The following is a 10,762-nucleotide window of genomic DNA, read 5'->3' as shown; positions in this document are numbered from 1 at the left end:
TGACTGATGGTTGCCCATTGTACAACGCGGCAGCCCGGGGGTCTGTGCTGGACGATCGCGAATCAATCGGCCTGTCTGTCTGCCTGTCGGAATCGACACGAATCGCTTGCCGACTTTTATCATACCCTCCTTTAGCCAATTGTATAAGCCTTAATTGAATAATGTGCCCGAGGCTGCCGGCAGGCTTTTACGGCCCCAATGATCGAATTCCATGAGCGTTGGGTGGAGGAGTCCGTCCGCGGGAGGTGATAAGCAAGTGTCATTGCTTTTGCGTAACATGCGCCAAATTTCATGTAACGGCACTCGCAAAGTAACTTAGCCGAAAAAGGGGCAACTCTAGTGGGAGGTATCTCTAGTGAGGGGAAACAGTAAACGCACACATATTATATTGAACAAATGTTGTACGAAGCACACAAGCAATTGTTATCCCAAATTCCAACTAATAAGCTCATTACTAATCGAAGGATTGGTAGCCTCTCGAGTAGCTCGTTAACTACCGATTAACCATGCTTTGCTAGTGTTTTAGGGATCGTTTGCTGATCCGCTCGCTCCATTCATCAGCTCTGCTGGCGACAACAACCCGTTCCCCGAGCGACGGAAACCTTCGCCCAAGCCAAGGTAATTTACTTTCAACGGTAGCCTTCGGCCTTCGGTAGCAGCAATAAGAGGGTTTCTTAGTAATTAACCCCGCTGCTGACACTACTGGCGACTGTGGTCAGTAGTGGCCATAGTAACTAGCGGGCAGCGCCGAAGCAAAGACGGCTCCAGTCCGATGAAAGGACAGCCGGTTTTTACAGCAAAGACAGTCACTTTGCTGCAAAGGCGGGCTTCCTTACGAGCTGACAAATGGGCTGATGAATGATCAGAAAACCGCGCTGGAATGCTGATCTCGTCGCTTAACTCTCGCAAGTTGGCTGTTTTAAATGATCACATTCGAAATTCGTCAATCGCTAAGAGACTTGTAATAAAAAATCCTTCACTCATCTACGATATTCCAAATTATTAACTGATCACCCCGAAAAGATGCCGCGATAATACAATGTAGAGTGCATGAATTATGCATTAGGTGCGGTTTCATATTGACGCTCAAGCGTCACGTTGATTGCACTAAACTTTACGGCTGATCGGAGAGAAGTGGAAAGCTCTATTGCTAATTCTTGATGCTTCACGACGATCGGTGTCGTTTTTGCAAGATGCGCCACAGTTTCGAGAAATCTTTCACCACGCGCGGATTGTAAGCTACGGAAAATGAATAATGTATACTTTCACCACACCACCGGTGAAGTTGTGATATCGATAAAACTAAAAGGAAGAAAATATTTGGCACACGGAAAACTTAAGAGTGAAACAAGCAAACAAAAACAAAAACCGAGACATGACTACTCACATGGCGCACTGAAATGGCGACGCGAACAGCTGACCTCGGGCGAGCGATCGCAATGGCGGCCAAATTTCGATTTCTTCCCAGCGATGCCCGGTGGTCGATTTCTTGGCACGGTAAGATGAATGGGTCACCGTAAACGAAAGGAAAGGAAACAGAACCAAACCCTGTTGGAGCCTTGAGGCTACAGCATCCGATTGCAATTAATGTTGTGATGCTTGATGCTGCCGAACGATCAACGTCGTGCGGCCGGAGGTAGGCTTCCCGTTCCGTTCATTGCTTGCGGCCTTTGTGGCCGCTGTGGCACTTCGGAACACAAACGAAAGTTGGTCGAAAATTATCACTTCACTTTCACGCTATCCACACACACACACACACGCTGGCCACAGGAGGTGCCGAATTAATGGACGCGAGCGAGCGCGTGCGCCCCCCGTTTTCGTCGTCGGAATGGATGTCGGCGGCGCGCGAAACCACAAATCACTGGGTCAGGCAACTTTCTGCTGCTGAATCACTCCCGGAGGCGCTCCGAATTCTCGGTAAATCCCAGGATATCCTGGACGTCGCACGCTGACCAGGGTTAATAATCCGATGTCGATGATGATAATAATCACGGCCTAACCAAACACGTAACCGATGGGGCAAGTGCACTCTGCACGATGATCACCATTGCGAAACTCGTCGGCGATTGCGAGAGCTTACCCAATTTAACCGGTCTAACGCAGCACGTGTCACGAACCGCACTATCGGCCGCTGAATTACCGGAACCGACCGCCACACCGTCGTACGACCGCCGGACACATGACAAACTTTCTCCGGCGCGCGCGTGGTATTTGTTTTCTATTTACAGCTGGATGCAGCGTTTAGCACGCCAGTTTCGGTACTTTACGGGGAGCGATCGTTTCACTGGGGCAACCGGAAATCGATGCTTACCGATCACGTCAATCAAAAGTCCAGTGTGTCCGGGGAAGAGCAGCAAATTGCTGACTGATCGAATGCCGAGCGCGCGAGCTGCACGAAGGTCTAACACAAACTGATCCGCTGGATCCGCTGCCGAGCCCACGATCGTACCGTTTCACTCGTCGCCCCCACTCTCGGCCGTCTTGTGGGGTTGTTTGCTGTGGCAAGTGCAACACTACCCCCAGCACGCCTCTCTCTCTCTCCCTCTTTCTCTTGGGCGCGCGCGTTCGTATTGTTTTATGCTGGGCAGTGGTTGCATTGGACTGCGGCGAGAAAAAAGGGAAAAAAGCGTTTGAATTATGGTGTACGGCGATTGCATACTTTTAGGCGCTACAACTAAAACTCATCACAGGAACGGTTTCGTCGAATACTTCAGTGAAAGTGATTGTTTATGTTTCGAATCGGGCAAACTAAAAGTAAATTAAATATTTACACGAAAAATAGAATTTAATAAAGCCTGAAAGAGCGAAACTCAGTTCAATCAGTCGGTCGATAAGTAATGATAAATTAACGATATGAAAAAAGTCTACTTTTTCGTCCTGCACTGTACGGATAACACAAAGGTGATCGTTCTGATAGCGTGTTTTCGGCAGCTCCATTATCAGTTCATCGAGGAGTACCGTTGCCGCAGAACGTTCGGCCTCTCCATCTTGCGTTCGGTTTTTGCATTATCACTTCACGTCAACCAAAAAAGGCCCGATCTGTCCGCAATCCTGAAATGATTGTTTCGTTAAAAAAAAGAAATTAAAATAATGTTACCTCGCGCGATGAACCGTGTATCGCTGTGCGTTACGCGCAGTTCCGTGTGTCTCCTCGTGCTCGTTGTGGTAATAACCTAAAAAGTGTGTGCTTCTCTTCCTGACACGATGCTAACTAACCATGTGCTTTCGATCCTACACAGTTGGCAGGCAGTGGCCGTGGAGCTGAAATTGCACCCGAAAAGAGCGACAAACCACACCGCACTGAAACCACGCCGAACCCCGGGTTACAGCTCGGTCCAGCAACGTTCCCTACTCCCGCCGGCGACGGAAACTCGACCACCGACGCGGCTGTACCGTCGGTGAGGCCACCTTCGGCATACGAACTGCGCCGGCAGCAGCTGCTCGAAGATCCGGACAGCTTCAGCGAGAACGATCTGCAGCCCATCCGGGAGACGCACGTTAACGTGTTGCACGAAGCGATCGACGCGAAGCTGATCGACCAGAGCTTCATCCGGACGCTGGCGGCCGTGTCGGAGCCACCGAAGGTGCACGACGCCAAACGGGACACGCTGACCATCCGTTCGATTGTCGAGGATCTGAACTTTACGATCGGCGAGCAGGTGGGCCGATGGAAAACGATAAGCCCGAAGAATGCCGAGCGCCACGTGGTCGTTGGCTTAACGGCGACCAGTTTGCTGGTGGTGGAGGAGCAGCCCGATGGTGGAGTGTACAGCGTGAAACAGGAGCTGGTGCTAGAGTCCCCCCCGATCGCGTTCGAGGTGTTGACCCTGTGGGACACGGACCGGGCGTCCGCGGTCGGCTGTGTCGTGGTATCGATGGGCAACTTTCTCGTGTGGTACACGATGCGAGAGGCAGCCGGCCATCAGCTGGCAGAGGAATGGCGCTGGCCACTGCACAAAACCATCACCCATATTAGGTTCTTTCGCCAACAGGACGTCGATGCTCTGCTGCTGATCGGGCGCCATCCGAACCGCGACGAGTCCGTCTCGGCCACCGTGTACGAGTTTTCGTTCAACGCACGCCAATTCTGGCTGATGCAGAAACACGGCCTGGCCTGGCCGTGCCCTTCCGTGGGGCTGGTGGGGGCCGGCGAAGAGTACCTGGTGGCGTTTCCGCAGAATTCAACCGTCGAAATCTACACCTTCCGCGTGGGGGACCAGAACCGGCGCCGGTTCACTCTGGTCGGGAACTACACCTCGGAGGAGCTGCGCTCGGTGTACGCGTTCCAGATCGGGCGCTACTCGTACATCGCCATCAGCGGGAAGTCGCCGGCCGTGTTGCGCTACAAGCAGGGCAAGTTTTACGCCCAAAAGATCCCCACGGAGTCGCTCGAGATCGTGGAGGCCTTCTTCGAAATACCGGCGCGCACATTCCGGGACGACATGATCCTGCTGGTGCAGCACCGGATGATCTTCGACACGCACGAGGTGCAGCGCCTGGAGGCGCTCGTCTGGAACGGCGTGTCGTTCGATTTGGTCACCAACATTCCGTGCATGGTGGAGAACGAAGTGATCGACCACGAGGCGAGCTGCATGCTGGATCCCGACCGGAGCGACGGGCTGTCCGGGGCGACGATCGTCCAACGCGGGAAAGCCATCTCGATTATCGTTCCGCGTCACCAGGCGCACGCCAGTCTGTACCATCTCACGATCGAGCTCCTCTCCGGCGAGCACCCGATCCTGATGAAGATCCAGGAGATCAAGGAAACGATGGAAGCGTTCACGAAGATCATCGACTACCAGAACGCGGTCATCGAGCAGGCGGAATCGTTCGTCGCAATGATGGAAAGTGATCCGGTGATTCTCAGGCGGCAGCAGCTACGCACGATCGAAACGCCCCACGTTCGGTTTGCCGATGGCTACGACCTCTCGGCAACGACGTTCACGATCGGTCACAATACCTGGCGCGAGCCGGATTTGACGGTCGATTTGGGAGCCACCGTGAAAATGGTGCAGCAGATCGAAACAAGTGTGGATGCGATGCTGGCCGAGCTCCAGTATAGCGTACGGCGAGACGCACGATCGCACGATCTGCACATTAACGGCACCGTAGAGGTGCGGGGCAAGCTATACGTTGACGGAGCACTCCATGCGGATGATATGTACATCCAGCGATTCGAGCAGCCCCAGGAGAATGGTCACGCACGATTTATTCGGGCCGACACCGATGAGCCGCCTCTGAAGGAACTGCATCTTAAGGAACTGTCGGTGGAGCAGCTTTACTTTGACTACTTCAACGGTGTGCCGGCCACGGACATGGTGTACAACGTCGACGGAAAGGTACAACTCGACGGCGAACTGGTGGTGGCCGGTGACCTGTACACGAACAACGTGATCCTTCCGGACGGTGGTACGGTCAACGGGATGGACCTGAGCGAGACGCTGATTTACTTTAACTGCAAGAACAGAAGATGGAAAAATTTAACATTCGAATCGCTGGAGGTGGCCGACGATATACACGTTGCGGAGAGCATTAATGGCGTGCAGATCGATTTGAAGCAGGCAGAATCGTCACTCAGAAGTGCGGTCGATGAGCACGTGCGGGTGCTGCGCACGAAAACCCTCGACATCGAGGGTGACCTCACGTTCGAGCGCATCAACGGCATCCCGTGGCAAGCGTTCCTCGATGGGCTCATCTTCAAAAACACCCCGTTGCGGTTGCGCCAACTATACGTGCAAGGGGTAAGCGTTCGATGGCTGGGCGATGCTGTGAACTATGCTAATGCTGACTCATAATCTGTTTCTACCTCAGAATGTAACCTTCGGGAGTGGCGCTACGGTACAGTTCCTAAATGGACTACGCTTCCCGGATGACTACATACTAACGGAGGGCCGTCGGGAAACGATCGTTACCGGTCAGAAGTGGTTCAAAGGACCTCTGAGTAAGTGGCACACCACGGTGGTCTGTTTGATCGGCGCTTACGGCTCTGTCTTTTCTTTTCCCACCCAGCGATGGATGCGGTTGATATCGATGGTTTCGTGAACGGCATCAATCCGTTCGACTTCATTACGCTCTACGAAGACCAGTACATTCCAGGCAACGTGGCCTTCGAGTCGCTAGAAGTGGAGGAATCCCTCGACGTGCGTGGCACGGTGCGGGGAAAGCACATGGACAAGTTCCTAGACAACCCATCGTTGGTGCAAACGAAAACACTCGAAGCATCGTGCGAGTTCAACGAACTCGTTGTTAATGGGCCAATCTACATAGAGGAGCTTAATGGGTACGATCTGGATGACTTCCTGCAGAACGTGGTCTACGACGACGAACCGTACGTCGAGATAAACGCATCGAAGCACTACCGAAACCTACGGTTCCTGGAGCCGATACGCGTCGACTCCAACATGCTGGGCGAGATTCATCTGGATGAGTTGCTCACGAAAAGCACCGACCAAACGCTCAACATTAGCATGATCGTGGGGAACGTGTTTTTCAATCGGGTACAGGCGGATGGTCTGTTCGGGGGCAACAACGTGACCGACTGGGATACCAACTCGATCAAGGTATTTGGCGATCAGCACACGGAAGCGACGCTGGAGTTTTGCTCTGATTACTCCTTGCTATATGCAAAGCACCTAGACATTGTTGGCACCCTGAACGGTGTTCCCGCCAGTGGGTTCTACGATATCGATGAAGAGGTGGTCATCAAGGACCAATCCGTTCATGTGGGGGAGCTGTACAGTAACAGCATGAAGCTGACGTACAGTTCTATTAATGGCAAAGCAAAGATGCTGAACGGCGTTCACTTGCCAACGTTCGATGCAAACCGATTCAGCCTGAGTAAGTCACAGCACTTTAACCACGACGTTTACATTGACACACTCTACGTGAGTAAGTCACTGGCCGCGTACTACCTCAACGGGTACGATCTTTCGCGGCTTCAGGAAAACGTCGAGGCGTACTTGAACGATGACCTCATGCTCGGCGGACGGCACATGATCGATACGATTCAGATCGACGGAGATTTAGAGATCGGTACACTGAACGGGATTGACTTTGCGCACTTCCTCGACAACGTCATTTGGCTGGATCGACCGAACGCAGTGCCGGGTTTGCTGGAGTTCGAACACCCGTTGACCGTACACGGTGACCTGATCCTCGAGGGCAGACTAAACAAGATACCGTTCAATGATTTTCTCGCGGACGTAGCGTACAAGAGTGACGGTGTGATCGAATTCGCGGGCCCGAAATTGTTTACGCACGGATTCGACGTACGGGGTAACCTTAACGCGTCCACCATCAACAACGCACCTGTGACGGATTTCGTCCTTAAAAATGAAGCTGTGTACCTAGCTGGTGACGCCGTTACGTTGGGCAGAGTGTACGTGAAGGAGCTGATCGTGAGTGACACGATCAACGGGAAGTCGTTCGAACCGGTGCAACAGTATTACGCGTACGACAACCAAACCGATACGCACATCGTCAAGGGAGACCTGTACCTGGGAGGATTCCAAATGATCCACCACCTGGAGGCCCTCGGGGGCTGGAACGAGTTGGCCAATGTGTCGCAGAAACTGGCATCGCTCATACGCACCGATCAGGACTATCACTTCAAGGGACGTTACGCTTTTAACAATGGGGTTCACTTCAAGTACGGATTCACGGTGGACTTCCTGAACGGGTACAATGTGTCCAATGTGCGCAACGAAATTGTGTACTACGACCAGCGGGAACCGATCGTGTTCAGTGAAGAAGCCACCTTCCTCGGGAAGGTTCAAGCCGAACACGTCCACGTTGAAGGTGACCTTATCGGGAAAGACGTGCAGGGCATCGATCCGGATGAGTTTGCTAAGCGAACTCTGTTGATAAACAGAGATTACGAAATTCTCGGTAAATTCCGTCAACTGCCACGCGCTATGAAAGCAAATCGCAATACGTAACCGGTGTTTTTTTTGTTTCCACAGAAAAGGTCGTCTTCGAACCGGGTGCCTTCAGTTGCGACAATCTGAACGCAGCGTATATTAACGGTTTGCCGACGAAGGAGCTCATCACTCTGCACACGGAACAAACGATAGAGCATCCGGTTTACGTTCGAGAAATTATTGTAAACCATCCGCTGAACGTCGCGGGGCTCGTCAATGGAAGGGATCTTCGCACGGAACGCCAGAATACGGTGATGGTAATCATCTCTTTCTTGTCCCTATCCCTACAAACCTTCGATGCAAGTCCTTCTTTTATTTTTCGCGCAGAGATACGGCGAACAGGTCATTGAGGCTCCCTCGGTGTTTAGCTTCGTGCGTGTGTTGAACAATCTTACTCTTCCTGCGATCCTCAACGGTGTGCCGTATAGTGAACCGGTACAGCTGGGACCCGAAATGACAATTTCTTCACCGATTAGCTTCTACCAGATCGCTACCGAGGAGGCGTACACCGAGGACACGATAGGGGGAATCCACTTTGACCAGTGGTACGATCAGTGCCTGTGGACCGACGGTCGCAAGCACCAGCACTACTTCGGCCAGATCCGCGCCCGAAAGGTCGTGTTTCGTAGTTCCATCGTCGGGAACGGCACGATCAATGGGCACCCGATAGGCGACATTGCACAACGGCTTCGATCGGAGAAGCAGCACGCGGAGGGTGCACTTTCGAAGCATCGGTCACAGTACCGTGCCGCGTGTCGCGAAACGCAAACCCTCATCAACGGCACCCAGCAAGGAACGTACTTCTTCAACTACTTCGTGCAGCGCCAAACTATCAACGAGCAGCGCGATATTCAATCGTTCTGGACCTTCGAACAGCACGGCAACCACTTCCTGGGGGTCAATTACGGGTGCGAAAGTAAATTCTTCCAGTGGAACCCACACGATCGGCTGTTTGTCGCTCTGTTCGAGACCGTCACGGGCCACATATTTGAGTGGCAAACGCTAACATCCGAGACCGAAGGCGACGGAAGCGGAAGCATCCATCTGATCACTCGTTCCACTCCGCGCGACCAGGCGTGCAGCGTCGGTGGACTTTCGCTGTGGAAGTTTAAGGGACTGTCGCTAGAGTTGGTAAATAACTTCCCCGACAAGGACGTTGACAGTTTGCTGGTCGATGCTGACCGGGCCCGGGATCGGTTTTACGCGCTGGAACGTACGACCGTCCAGGAGTACGATCTGCTGGGAAACGTGACCGATGAGTGGAATTTGTCGAAAATCTTTGAAACGGCAGCCTTTCTACCGAACAGTCTCAACATCGGACTGGCGCTTGCCGATGGCAAACGGATCGCGGTGCTGGAACGTAATGAGTCCGCTCCTCCCATCCGTCGGAAGCGATCGAACGAAGACCCTCAGGTGAATCTTGCCCTGTTTGCGTTGCCTCACAACATGTACCAGCACATGCAGCGGAACTACTCGTACCATCGTTCCGAAGATCAAACCGACGGGGCGCAGCAAGACAGTGACCTGCCAGAGTATGCCCCGGTGCTCACGCAACCGGATCCACTGAACGAGATCGGATCGGTGCAGGAGAGTAACGAGACCATCATACAGACGCGCCAATCGTCACCCGACGTTCGGGAGCCGACTTTGGCGACCGATCTGGAACCACGGATAGCGAAGGAGGTGCCGTTCGGGCGCATTAGGACAACGGAAAATCAGCATTTCCCTGATCCGGCCACCGGTGAAGTGTTGAGCTTTCAGGTGGGGCTTCGGGGCGAGCAGCGGCACACGCTGGTCGCGGTCACGCAAACGCTCCAGACCACCATCAAGGGTAAGCACGATTCGGTGCGGATCTATAGTGACATCCTGCAGGGCCACATTTACCAAATCATTCCGAGCTATCGGCCCGGGCAGCTGGCCGTGCTAGAGATCCGCGACGAGACGATCCTGGCGTTCCTGGAGCACGGCCAGAAGGTGCAGCTGTACACGTACCGCGGGCGGAAAGGTTTCGTTCACTGGAACAGCTTTAACCTGGCGTCGGCCGGTGTGCAGATGGCAGCCGTGCGCCTACCGCAGGCACAGTTCTTCAAGTGCAAGCTACACTACCTAGCGATCGCGCTGAGCAGCCGAGAGCTGGTGTTCCTAAAGGCCAAAACGCAGGGTGACTGCGGCATCAATCTGCAGCTGGACTGCGGAACCGGCGATTAGTGCTAGATCTTGTTGTTCGGTGGCCCGGCTTACGTACAACGCAGAGCGTAAGCTGTATGCCACTTTGTTAGTGACTAAGTGTTATTTTTGTATTTGCTTGTAAACGAATAAAACGGTATTTTGGACATGGTTTCAATGTTACGGCGTTCCTAACCTTTATCAGTGAAAGCTTCCCAACAAGAAAGGCGTCCTAATGAGAACAGCTCGCAAAAAGCATGAATGCGCCAGACAGAATGCAATTTCCTGAAGGACATTGCCAGCAAAGCAATAAAGAGCTGCCATCTGGTCGTGTTCGTGTTTTCCCGAGCGTTCCGAACTGCAGAGGCGCACGTTTTGCGACTCTCGGCAATGGCATGCTCCTGCCAGCCTGCCTCGCCGCACGGTTTCGGCTTTCGTCCTGCGCCAAGTGCCTATCGCCGGCCCTTATCAGGGCGGTTGTCATTCAAACGGTAGCCCGAGGGCGATAAGCGCCTTTGCGATGGCCGACAAGGCCAGCCAACAGCACGGTGCTTCCTGCTGCCGGCGATGGTCTCTGACGTTGGCCTCTGCCGAGAGAGAGCAGTTCGAGAGGGAGAGTGACTCTGTAGCGGCCAGAAGTGACGGTGGTGGAGTTAATGGCCCACGCGGGCACGTGA

At 53.4% G+C, this 10,762-nt stretch overlaps 1 protein-coding gene across 1 annotated transcript; it reads left to right on the top strand.

The window, feature by feature from the left end:
- Positions 1-1,470: 1,470 nt before the first annotated feature.
- On the top strand, positions 1,471-10,127 carry LOC128270189 (uncharacterized). Its single transcript, XM_053007595.1, has 6 exons — positions 1,471-1,497; positions 3,240-5,741; positions 5,812-5,941; positions 6,010-7,887; positions 7,962-8,176; positions 8,247-10,127. The coding sequence occupies exons 1-6, from the start codon at positions 1,471-1,473 to the stop codon at positions 10,125-10,127; spliced, it is 6,633 nt and encodes a 2,210-aa protein (XP_052863555.1).
- The last annotated feature ends 635 nt before the right edge of the window (positions 10,128-10,762 follow it).

This window comes from Anopheles cruzii, chromosome 3 (assembly GCF_943734635.1).
Source record: "Anopheles cruzii chromosome 3, idAnoCruzAS_RS32_06, whole genome shotgun sequence".
NCBI classification, from domain to species: Eukaryota; Metazoa; Arthropoda; class Insecta; order Diptera; family Culicidae; genus Anopheles; species Anopheles cruzii.
The sequence above is the reverse complement of the archived record's forward strand: the minus strand, read 5'-3'. Positions and strand labels throughout refer to the sequence as shown.

Coding starts and splice junctions, on each gene's coding strand:
- LOC128270189 (XM_053007595.1), top strand. CDS start 1,471: ATGCCCGGTGGTCGATTTCTTGGCACG. Junction 1,498..3,239: donor GTGGTCGATTTCTTGGCACG/GTAAGATGAATG, acceptor GATCCTACACAG/TTGGCAGGCAGTGGCCGTGG. Junction 8,177..8,246: donor AACGCCAGAATACGGTGATG/GTAATCATCTCT, acceptor TTTTTCGCGCAG/AGATACGGCGAACAGGTCAT.